A 12,981-nucleotide genomic window follows, 5' to 3' on the forward strand; every position below is an offset into this window, starting at 1 on the left:
ACATAGTTGTTCATCGCGATATTTCTTTCAGTCGAAGTATTTTTTTACCAATTATGTAAAATATTTATGCAAATGCTTGGATACGTTAACGTTCTAGAAACTTATCAAAGACAATGGCAAAGCGAAGATGTTGTAAGTCGTGACAACATGCTGTATCCGCAAATAGTATGCTGAACTATATCTATTCGATAAACGAACAAGAACGTCGAGTATTTTAGTTACAACAAAACAATCGTTTCGCGTTATAATCGTTGAAAAATTTGCCCAGCAGCAAAGTTATCGGTTAGAGCGTTTTAGAACGAGAAACAGAAAAAGTAGACATTCTTCGCGATCTTAGAGAAACACTGGTTGCCGCAAGAACAGTTATAATTACCGCACTTACCGCAAAGACGTCTATCCGTCTAGGCAGTTTAGCATTGTACTCCGACCGACGCTGCTCCTCGCATTCTTCTCGTTGCTAGTCTTGCTCACGTTCAAGCAACACGTCGTCCGTGCTATCTGGAAATACGAATTCGCTTTCTCCTAATAACTCACAAATGGGTTACAAACACGACCAATGCTGGCTGATGGCACCTGCAAGTCTAAAAATGCTCAAACTCACAGTTTCGGAATATTAAGAATTTCAAAACCGAGATGTTTAAATCTTCAGATTACTCTAAGGTGATTGTGATAAATTTGAAAAATTGGAAAGTTTTGTATTATAAACGTCTATTTCAATGGCATAAACGATATATATTTAACAGACACACTATAGAACGCAAAAAGAATCTTTACATTTCGAAAGAACGGAATATTTTCGAATAATCGATGAGCTCGCCAACGCTGACTAACGTGTATTTCACAATCCTGAATCTCTGTAATCGTTTAACATGAGATCTACGCTAATGACATATCTGTCCATTGAAATGATATAAGGTAACAGGAAGAAAATACACGAAACATTAAATCATTACTCGGATGATTGATAAAAGAAGTTGAACCGGTGAAACGAAAAGAGGAGACGACAATTTCGTTGGCCATTTTTGTCCCTAACGGCACTACAAAACCACGCGATGTCACAATAAAAAGTTGTACGTCACAGTGACGTTGAAATAGCTTTCGTAAAAGTGGTTAACCAATGGTCTATTGTACGAGTTTTCCAGTTCCACAAAAACGTACCACAGGCATGCGCTTCTTCACGTTCACTGGTCCCAAGCATCGAGTTCCATTCCGTGAGAGAACGTGGCATCCAAGTCTATCAAGCTCGTGTATTTTCTATCACGATCGTGAAAAATATCGTTCACGATATTCATCGTCTAACACGTTGTTCGTCGATAATATATTCTTTATTCTACTATTTTGCTTACAAAAGTAGAATCACCTTTGGCGTTACAGGAAAGACATACATAAGATCGGAGACCCCTTTATTTTCTTACAATAGTCGGTCAATGATATGTAAATTATACGAATACTCTATTAAATTTATACATCGCTGACAGAAATTTACACTTGAATAGCCGACAGGCGTTATGATATAAAATTCTAGCAAGCTGTTTCGTGTTCGCGTAGAATTTCAAACATCGTAATTAATGTTATTACGAAATAAATTATCAGGCCGAAATTAACGCGATAGAGGAACGTAGAGAGGATCAAATGTTTCTGCTTTTCAAACTGCGGCTTTACGAACGATTTTTCCAAAGGATACCGTGAAAAACGTTGCAACTTCAACGGTACTTTCAACAGTATATTCAAAACGAATCTTCAGCCAGCTCATAATTAATCAACGGACCGTACTTGTTTACAAAGAATCCATGAATCGAGCTAACGACAATTTCGACGCGATTCAAATCGTTTCGTCAAAGTGTTTCGCATCCATTCGCGCGAACTTCTTCGTTCGGCGATTCGAACGTCGTCTTACAAATCTTTTCAGACCGACCAACCCAACGGTCTGAAATTTCTGCAAGACCGTCGTCGAAGAAATTGTGAAAGAATACCGTTACCAGTACCGAGAATCTCGAAGACAGACGTTGTTTACGAGGCAGTGTAGCGAAGACACGCGACATTGGCGACTTTGGCGACTGAAACTTTCCAGGAAATAGCGCGAGCTTCAATTAAAACGTACAGACAGGATACGACAAAACGGAGAAGTCTTATCCGCGTTTCTCTTCGCTCGAACGAGCCATTGTCTCGTTTTCTTGATAATGGACGCGAGAATGCTTTTACGAGGTCCATCGGTCGTCGTGGATCGTACGAACGAATCTACGAAAGTATTTCATTTCTCGATGACCAGTCCTTTGTTTCCGTACAAACAGGTAATAACATACACAAAATAATGTACAGGTAGGTCCTCTGTCCGCGAAGCTTTTTACAGGCGCGTATTAGACGCGTCGATGTTAACGATAGATAGAGTAATACTACAGATGCACAGATGCCCACGGTGATATGCAACTGTCCACGAAACAGTAATGAGCCGTTTTCGTCGCTGCGCGTTTTCGTCGCTGCGCGTTTTCGTCGTGACGACTGGCGTTAACATTGTCAGTAGCGAGGCGTACGTTGCAAGTACGAACGAATGTAGCGATATAGGATGAACGCGTTTTCCTCATCGCTCGACATTTTAACGACGAGACGAAGCTTGTACGCTTTGTAGTGCGAACACTGTCGTGAACTTATCGTCGACTTATACATAAACTACGCGTCGTGGGCGGATACTGGGCCTTACTCGACTCATGACCTAGAAATGACAAACTCAGTCGGATAGCTGCTTTGAACGTGTCACGCGTACTCAAGAATCTGAATAAATTAGAGGACAGAATATTGTATAAATATAATACAAATAATACTACTAGTATTTTTAATAAATATTAATAATACGACAGGTGTAATTGATATCGATATTCTCTCGAATCGCGACACGATCGTAGAATTCTTCGAACGTTAAATGTTAAACAATGTCGGACAAATGTTGCGTAAGAGAAAATTGATCGAATATTGCTCGTTGTAAAAACGATGATGCGAAACTGGTGCATTGAATTTTAAAATGACATTGTCGATTTTTCATGACGTAATACGAACGGTTTTATTGTTCGTTAAAATCAGGCTTTATCTTATAGGTGTTGTATGAATGGTTTGCTAAAAATAGTTCGTCGCCTGATAAGTGATTCTAAACGAACACCGCGAATCGAACGGTACATCGTTTTTACGAATCACTTGAAAATACATCGTTTCCAGCCTGAGAATGCTCATAGGTGGTTATAAATTTCAAATTAATTAATTACAATTTTTCTCGCTGTCGGTTTCGCAGGTTAACGAATGTTTGAAAAATAATAAACTCTTCATTTAAAAACGGCAAAACGTTCAATCGTTTAATTGCCACTTCAGTGAACTCGGAATCGAAGGTAGACCAGTGCAGCGAAATAAATTATGAAAATCATCGATCTTCGGAGCACTTGTATACCGATTCGATCGGCGAATATTTATGGCAAGTAATATAACGGTAGATTCGAGCTTCGCGTTAATTCTTTAAATTACGAATGAAACATTCTAATTATGCTACATTACGAATAATGCTGAATGACGCAGATAGATAACTGCGTTTGAAATAGATTGGTTCGGATTCATTTACGCGACTAACGCGTATCTAACACAGAACCGGATCCGTGTCTTGTCGTTTATCGATTTCGTTTTAATTAATCGAAAGTCGAGATTCCAATTTTTTACGAATTTCGCTCTGATGGCATAAACCGTTCATCGATATTTTACATATTTCGATATCATTCACACTGCGCTAATTATAATACAAATCTAACAATTCGTTCCATTTGTACAAGTTTTCGAAAGTACTCGAACGCGTTCACACATCTTTCACGGATATATCGTATTACGCTAAACATTAGAAAATTTCGTTAGCGGTGTTGCGTGGTTCGACTATCATGATATGCTGGTAAAGTTTGCAACAAATCCCGCAATGTGTATAAAAATTACAAGATATTTATTGTAATCGCATACACTTTTCAAATATCGCAGAAATGTTAAATTGTTCGTTATACTAGTAAGACACGACATTTACAGAAATCATCTCTTTACCACTAACTACACGTTTTAGACGACTATTCACGCCGTGTACTGATCTTTTACTAATTGTAAATGTGTATTTTCAATAAACGTAAGTGTAGTTCCGATGTAATCGCGATAGTCGTGTCTCATTAGAGAAATAATTGAAAATGTTTAATATGAGACATGTAATATGGTTTTTCTATATCGTATTTAAGATGTGTATAGAAGTGGGACGTTGATAAGGAAACCAATAAAAATATATATGTCTGTGGACATTAAAGTTCTCCATGGCAAGCGTTAAAATCGCTTTTGCGAGTCTGTATATAATGTATATAACCCTGATAAAATCTTAATGCTTAAATAAATTCGACAGTCGTAAACTAAACGTATTTTACGATAAGTTAAATTTGCACGGTGATATGTGAGAAATGTGCGCTAAATCAGTCTTTGAAAATAGACCCTGTAAGGTAACTGCGATCACGTAAAAATTCCTGGAGGTGACATTTCGATCGGCTGAACCAATCAGACAAAAAGTTTTGCGTTCGTGGCTGTTTCTGCTTATGAAGAAACTCGCAAAGATTGCATACACCTTGTTGAACACCATCCTCGATCTTGTAATACGTTTTCCAAGCAAAGTACTCGCTGTATTTTCGCGGATTTTTGATTAGCTCCTTTAGATATTCGGCCAAACTCTTTGGCGTGTCAAAGTCGAACACGTCTATGTAAGATCGTGGTGGAGCATAGCGGCTGTAATTGGCGCCACCATAAACGATGGGAACCACGTTGTATCTGGAAACAGAACGGAAACAATGCTCTTTGTTAGGTTTCCTTTAGCCGTGACACCTTTTATACCTCCGCCTATTGTTGTCTCAAACAACGAGCATGTAAGGAGTAATTAAACGCGATATTAATATCAAATATATACAATTAAACAGGCGCGATAATATGAAATGTCAACGTGTGATAGCAAGGTCGAAAGTGTACGTGAAATTTAAGCGCTATTTATGTCAGAACCACTCAAGAACCAAAATGGTCAATTCCACTTTTTGTAAGCTTCTCAATTTTTTCTCAATCTTTACGAACGTATTTAAAGAAATTAAATTTAAACACAGATTCCCTCCTCTCATTAAATATTCCATATATATATATGTTTCTACACGTTACATGCGCTCTGAATATCTACGCTTCCAAATGCCCCTCGTTTATTCGCGTTCCAGTATTCGCTTCTCAAGAAACGAACGATATCGAATACTAAGGTAAAGAAGAAATCAGTAATTGACCATCTGCCTCTACTTTTCGATTTAGATTCAATGTGGTTTCTGAACGGTTCGATTAATATTGTTTCAGTCGCTCAAGTCTGCGCTCCCCTTCTAATCTATTCGTATCGCGCTCGCCACAGGTGCAGGTATACAAAAAAGAGACAACGAAAGAGAAAAAAAAAAATAGAAAGCATCGTAGAGAACAAAACGTGGGGAAACGAAAAAAGGTAGAAGACGGGGCAAGCCTGTCGGGGAGGGAGAGGATGGCGATCGCTCGCAGAGCATGGTCACGTGTCGAAACAATTTTATACGGATTCGTCGTTCGAAACACGAGTCCGTCAGCCGATTTGAAATCGGTCAGCGGGCACACGGCAGGTACGAGCTGCGACTGACAATTTTATAGTCGAGATCGTCCCGCGGCCATTGTTTTACCTGAGGCTATTGTACAGCTTCTCGGTTACGTAATCGTCGCACAACGAATTCTCGAATGACAGGTAAAAAAAATAGCCAGGTTCCGCGACTCGTGCGAAGCAATCCTCGTTACGGGGACAAAACATGTTGCCGCATTCTCCATAAACGTCGACCGGTATGTGCTTGGACAGTTCGTTCACGTACTCTTCCCGGCCGCTTTTTGCCACGCAGTTGCTCACGAACCAGATTATCGGCTTCGTCTTGCCTCGAATCGTCTTCGACAACGACGCGTCCACATCGTAGGCGATCGTTCGGTTACCTGTGCAAACGGATCGTTGCTTTGATGACACCATCGATGACTTTAACCGGCATTCTATTCGCTCTAAAGACCGCCCAAGCTCGTTCGTGTGAAATAAATTTATTCTGCGTTCATGATCGACATCTACGTCGTATCGTGACGATTAGATTTACCCGATTGAGAATGCGCTGTATGTTTTTATCGCGAATCTCTCGAATAAACATGAATCACAGTAAACATTAAACAAACACAGCCTCGTGCAATGCCTCGGTTGGACAAGATCAAGAGAAACAAGAAAGAAAGAAAAAGAAGAAAATCAAAGAAACCACAAATACGTATTCGTTTATGATCTTTCTTTCTTGTGACGTGTAATTATCGAAAATTACGGGGAACGATCGAAGGAAAACGAACATGACATAGCTGAAAAGAGCAACCAATCGTAAAGATAAACAAACGCGAAGGACAGCTAATTTGTAACAGTTAATAAAGTCATCGGCGACACTGTAATTAGTAAGATTCCGTGCAGGCTTTGTACGTTGCGCAACGCTATTACGCAAAAGAATTGTTACAATCTGCGGCTATTTTCCGGCCTCTAGCGACTTACTAAACCTCCTCTTTCCTTTGGCCACAGCGCACACACGGATTCCCCGAGGAAAATTACACGCTAACGATGGTATCTGATTATGGCGCGCATAACATCAACGTTGATAAGCTAACGATCGTAATTTAATTTCAACTTAATTACACGCATCAACGCGTAATCCGTTCTCCATTCGATAACCAGTTACAACGACCTCGTTAGAGCTTTTATAATTGTATCCTATTTTTTGCTTTCGCCACGCAAGACACGTTTTCCCCGGCTGTTCCCTGGTCGCATACGAAGAAACTCGTAGCCGCAAAACGTTTTTGCAGCACGTTTCAAGCGGCTGCGCGGCTAGGAAAGAACAGCTACCCGTGTCTCGTGTTACGCCAGCAAATGGCCGTGTTCTTTGTCGTACCGGGCAAAAGCAACGAGGGGGAACCGAGATTAATTACGCACAGCGACGATTATGAAGCACGCGGGACAAGATGATGCGTTCTCCACGAAGCAACTACCGAGGGTGAAACGATTTTCGCGCGCCGTTCTCTATAGTCGGGACAACCAAATTTGATGTACAAATTTATTGCTTTGTTTTTTACTATCTCACGTACTAACAGATCCAAACAGGAATGTATATGATTTATTACAGTGTCGTTTCTTCGACTAAACAAGAAATGATTTATGTTAGAGTATCTTAGCCTTTCAAAATAGTACGCCCTTTAGATTGTAAATAAATTTTTCTTCGTTTATTATCGACAATAAGAACACGTGTTTTCGTATGACACGATCCGAGCAAATACTTCTTCTAACTACTGAATTATCGGATATAAAAGAATTAGGTAGAAGTAGACCAGTTCGACATTCAGGTATCAAGTTTGATCGTCGTAATTATAGCGAAGGATGAACAAAACGGAAAAATTTCTCAACCAGATAATCGATATCCAAGGATTGCTTAAACGAGGCTATCTTTAGAAGATTCAAGATTTTCTTTTTTTCCCGATTTCATTACCTGACCCAGCGTAAAAGGCGCTCCAATTCACACTTCTGCTAGGCGCTACATTTACGTTGGTACGAGCGTCCTTAACGACTGCATAAGTCCACACGATATCGCTGTCCAATCTGTATGTCATCGTGATGTTAAAGAAATCCTCGTAAAAGTAGTTAGTCACCGGCCTGTTGGCCGGGCTTTCCAAATTCACGAAAACGTACCACTGCCGTGGACTCCGGTTCTTTGGCAAGTCTTCCAGATTAAGATCGTTCCCATGAAACAAAACAGCGTCGAAGTCTGTCGGATTCACCATATGTCTGTTGTTAGTCGCGTAACAATCGTTCACGGGGCAATCGCGGGCGATGTAGCCTGTGCCCATGTAAAATGTCTCGCTGCTGAACATCTTGGTCCAATATAGGATTTTCTTCGTCGTATTGGCGAATCGTAGATCCTGGTCAAAGACTCCCCCGAAGCGTAAGAGATCGTCGTCGCTCCCGTTGAAGCAGAAAGACAGAACGTACAGAGCGATCGTGAAGATCGTGAGGACGATCAAGCTGTTTTTTCCAATCACCCATAATTTCATATCGGTCATCTATGGTTATTCGTCTTGTTTCGAATTTTGTCTCGTTGCTGAAAAAGATTGTTGCGTGATTTTCATTGACGAGATCGTTCTCATCTGTTTTTCTGTGTCTTGCCGATTCCTATCGAGGTATTGTAATTGTTTAACTAACGGAAATCCCGACCTATCGTTAAGCTAGTTCCTTTTCTCTTTTTCTTTTTTTTTTTTTTTTTTTTTTTGTCGCGCAGTCAAAAATGCGTTTGTTACGTTCGAGATAACCAGCTGAATTGATCTTGAAGAGAGTTTAAATGAAACACAACGGACAAGGAGAAGGCTCAGAGCAACAGATTTCGATCTCTCGAGTCTTAATTCACTGTGCAAAGTATTCTAACGAACAGTTGATGAGTCATGTAGAGGTAGCGTAATGATGAGCAAATGTATTGTTTGTGATAGTAATCCATTAAGAACATCTGATATGCAATTCGTTACGCTACAGCTATCGTAACTTTTTGAATAATTCACGACCTAAAAAAGTCACTTATAATATATTATTCAAAGGTAGTAGATCGATTATGCGCTAAAGCTATAAGTAGATTTTTCTGCGAGTCACGTAATCTAGTATGAAAATGAACGTTTTCTTTGGACTTACAATACTTTCAAACAATTTAAAGGAACGTAAACGTTAAATACAATGTTCCTTTATTACTTGAAGTACTATGCGCGTAGATTACGACAATGAAGCTAATTGAATACGTAAAAATTATCCGACGCCTAATAGATAAACGATAAAGAAAATTAACAAAGCATCGTTCTTATCGTTTCTCCTTCTATCTTTTCTTCTATCGTGCTCTTCGTTGACACACGCAACAGGCTGATACAGATAACAACGCTACAGAGAGTAAAAGAAACAGTCCGCGATATTATCAGATTTCGTTTAATTGAAAATGCCTTCCAAAATCGTTGCCTCTCTCTTGTCGATCGAAAATTCTGTAATGGACACGCATCAAATCAAACGTATCTCTGTTCTCATTCTGTTTTTTCGTTTACTAAAAGATATTTGGCTAAATTTCTGTTACTTCGAACGTCGTGAAAATTACGAACTTACGTGATTATACAAATTTTGAGGTTCCCAATGAAAACGAGTTTTTCTTTCAAGCGAAATCAATCGAAAATTGAACAATTGCGTGATCGAGGCAAGTCTATGGAAATCGAAATCTTTCCGTCGGATTACAACGAAGTTTGGCTAAAAATCTGTTGGTTCGCGTGTTATGCCCAAAGCTATGACTACGTAAAATCATTATGTAAGATTTTAAAGTTCACCATAGACACTGCACTCGCGATCTTTTTTAATCGTTCGCGATTCTTAGAAATTTCGTGCATCGAGACGCGATTGTATCGGAACGCGTCGAATTCAAAAAGGGAGGAGTCCGTTTCCGGCGAAGGATCGACGATGAAAAGAATGATAAAGCGTGTGATCGATGGTTCACCATTGCCACGACGCGTCCAACATGGAATCCGAATGTGGGACACAGGTGTTCGATGAAGGAATTTGTCGGAAATCGCCGCAGTTCGCAGTTTACTCTCTGAAAGTCTCATAAATTTCGCGTATTCGCCTCGGTTGTCCTCTCGTCCTTCGGTGTGCTCCTCGCGTTCTCATCTCGAGGAACATCCGATGTTTCGTTCCTCCTACTATGTTTCAATCGTGATTCGCTAACTTCGACTATCATCGATGGTTTTTTCTTATTTTATCCTTGTATCCGGTTTTTTTTTTAACTTGCACCGATAAACTTCGTTTTAAGACAAACTAAACAATCAAAAGAAAACCGAACGATCGAATGAAATCAAATGGAGACTTCGCGCAATCAAACGTGCAAAATATCGAGAATACAAGATAGTTGTAAAATGCAAGAGCAACAGCAATCACTATAGAAATACCACGAATCGCGCAACTACCGACTGTGTCAGCAGTTGTAAGCCGACTGGTCTAGAGTTGGTGGTGGTCAAATGCGATGTGCACGCTGTTATGTCTATGCTAGTCCCGAAGAAGGCATCGACTGTGCTCGGTGGGGGAACTATGGATGAATAGAGACATTCTATTATTTTTTAAACCGATTAATAGTCGTTGGTCGTATCATGGAACCGTTGCGTTATCGGTGGTATCCGTTATCGGATCGTTCTACGTATGGAGAGGTATAGATATTGACAATATAATTATAAAAATGACTCGTTTCTAATATGAAAACATGTACGTGTTTGAATTGATACGAGGCACAGTTTTACAATAAACACTCGTAAGTTAGAGTTGTTTACAGTATGTATTATGATACAGTTACTATCACGGAACGCATGTTATCTTATCGTATTAAAAAAAAGGCTATATATTTATTTAGTTATAGTTTTTTTCGCTCCTGGATTTGTATAACGCGAAATTCGTATAACACAGAACGTATGTCTCGCGTTATTAGAGGTCCTACTGTATAGCCCAACATGGCTTGTTACAGGCTGGACAGGAGTAAATAATGAAATAATGAAATAATGTAGTACCGTTGTGTATCATATCCATATGGAACTGTAACTGTAACAGGTTTACTTGTGGGAAAACGAAACGCTCGACGGATCACGGAGGTCATAGCAAAGTACTGGTAGATCGTGTTCCAACCACCTACTCCGTTTCCTAAAACATTGTTTCCCTTGTTCCCTTGAAATTTATGATACCTTAGGAAAGAGGAATAAGAAGACGAACTTGAAAGGGTTAATTTATAGTGAAAAATGTAAATGAAAATCAGATTGAGGGCGAACGAAACGTATATAAAACAAGACAAGAGGCAACAATCGATTCGAAACGATTGAAATCGAGCTCGCTATCGGAACGAACAGACTTTATCGACATATCGCCGACGAAATTGAAACTTATATAGTACAGCTTGCTCGCGAGTGACGCGGATCGCTCGATTAAGAGGCTTTCCTCGAGGAAATGGAGCGACTTAGCGGCGTATAACTTCGCTCCTTATATCAACTCAATCGTAAAACTTAGTCCCTCACAATCGTGCTTGAACGACACCGCAACTTCCGTCGGGACAGTATCAAGGAAGACGGAGAATCACGTGCGTCCGATGTCGTGATTTACGAAAGGAACTTCTACCGCGACAACTCTCCTTAACGATCATCTGGCCGCGATTCCTTTCCGTTTATCAAATATCCACATCAAATTTCGCGAAAGACGGATAGAACGTACTAAATAGAACGAAACGAAATAAATTGCCGACAGGTTCACGCTTCACCAGCGTTTCTCTCTTTTACCGGATTTTATCACTCTAGTGTTACAAAGATGAGATTAAGAGACGAGATTACTCACGCACAAACTTTTGTACAATGCTTCGAAAATTTGTCTTCGTATATGTTTTGTGTGAAATTGTCTCACCACTGCAGGATTAATTGAGGAACTCAATGATTACCGAAGGATAGTGTCTAGCTCTATTCCTGAATAGAATATCAGGTGGCTCTGTTCAAAATAAAAGTTCGGAATACGACATTGGTACTACCACGACGCGGATAGAAAGGCACTGTACACGATTAGGTTACGAAATTACGCTTCGCGGAATGATACACAGTTCCATGACAATAATAGCGATTGAGAATATGAACGTTGAGTTGAAAAAGGATCAGTTGACCATGAGCAGCACGACAATTTTAAAGCTACAACTTAGCGGTGCTAAAACGAAATGATGCTAACAAGTTAGAAAGAGTGGCATAAGGACGGTTAGGAATAAAATTGATAAGATAAGAATATCGATAAGTGAGCATTCTGTAAATCGATCTTTTCCGGGAGTTACTATAGGCACAGAACGTTCGTAACACACACGCGTTACACAATTTATGTAATTTTTAGAGTCGTATCAAGCTATCAAGATATAAATTCTTTTTTCTTTTTTCTTTATAAGCGATTCCGAAACGGTATATGAAACGATAATTAGAATCAGAAGCTCGTTCTTCTAATCAAATAACCGGAAATTCTCTAAGAGACTGTTGTACCGGTTGGTACAGATTTGAAAACCTTGAAGAACTAACGATCGTTTAGAAGATGCGCAAGAAGCAAGGCAGCGTTGGTAATCTCGCAACATCGAACAGCGACGCTATGATTAATTCTTCTCATTAATCACAGACCGATCCATCATCATGGTATCTGCGACGTTATTCTTTGACGCCGCTCGAAACGCTGCGAAATCAATCATAATCGGAGTTTAAGAGGATGCTGCTACTTTGTAAAGTCTCTCGAAAAGTCTTCCTGCACGGATTTATCGTGCTGGTATAATCCATATGTATGGGCAAACCCGTTGTCACGTAACTGATTAACAAAGTATCGCATAAACATGATTTTCTAGCATAAACTAGTTCATAAACTTCATAAATAATTTCTTACGATATCTTAATAACTTAAGCCGAGGATGGTACATGTAGCTCGTTAACAGTGATTTATATCTAGATTCCATTTTTATTTATAATACTAGGCTTAATTATATACATCATTTATAAAAATATTGGACAACCAATCGTTTTATCCAGCCTAATCTAATACCTCATATATAATACGTCATATAAGATATGACTTTATAAGAACATTCGTAGGTTGCTGATGATAGTCGCGAATGTCATGACAGTCACATAGCGTAACGATTACATCAGCAGAGTAAACGTTCAGTTGGAAAATATTTGACGGATTTTACGATACATAAGATATCGGTAAGCGAAATAATTTATCACGACGTGATATTATACAATTTCCAGTTGGAGACTCGCTTTCTTCTGTATACGCTTCGAGATAGAATCGACGATTTCCTCTTCCACTCGAACGAT

General features: G+C 39.5%; 2 protein-coding genes across 7 annotated transcripts in view; one reads left to right on the top strand and one right to left on the bottom strand.

Moving 5' to 3' along the window:
• Window positions 1–12,981, top strand: part of LOC117157882 (lachesin) — a 272,842-nt gene that overhangs the window by 180,887 nt on the left and 78,974 nt on the right. The window contains exon 1 of one of the 2 annotated variants that reach the window (XM_076619842.1): window positions 12,796–12,867. The exons of the other annotated variant lie outside the window; for it this stretch is intronic. The gene's annotated coding sequence lies outside the window, so the exon portion shown is untranslated. Of the gene's footprint in view, window positions 1–12,795; window positions 12,868–12,981 lie in introns of those variants that run through there. 2 annotated transcript variants of the gene reach the window in all.
• Window positions 1,304–11,831, bottom strand: FucTC (alpha-(1,3)-fucosyltransferase C). Of its 5 annotated transcripts, none has more exons than XM_076619824.1 (4): window positions 11,483–11,831; window positions 7,590–8,198; window positions 5,724–6,021; window positions 1,304–4,821 (listed from the first exon to the last, which is right to left on the bottom strand). In XM_076619824.1, exons 2-4 carry the CDS (start codon window positions 8,158–8,160, stop codon window positions 4,473–4,475), a joined length of 1,218 nt encoding a protein of 405 aa, XP_076475939.1. In that variant the 5' UTR covers window positions 8,161–8,198; window positions 11,483–11,831; the 3' UTR covers window positions 1,304–4,472. The 5 variants fall into 5 exon arrangements, with proteins under 5 accessions (XP_076475939.1, XP_076475940.1, XP_033192111.2 ...); XM_076619825.1 differs by lacking the exon at window positions 11,483–11,831 and adding an exon at window positions 10,063–10,169; XM_033336220.2 differs by lacking the exon at window positions 11,483–11,831 and adding an exon at window positions 9,233–10,151.

This window comes from Bombus vancouverensis, chromosome 7 (assembly GCF_051014615.1).
Source record: "Bombus vancouverensis nearcticus chromosome 7, iyBomVanc1_principal, whole genome shotgun sequence".
Lineage (NCBI taxonomy): Eukaryota > Metazoa > Arthropoda > Insecta > Hymenoptera > Apidae > Bombus > Bombus vancouverensis.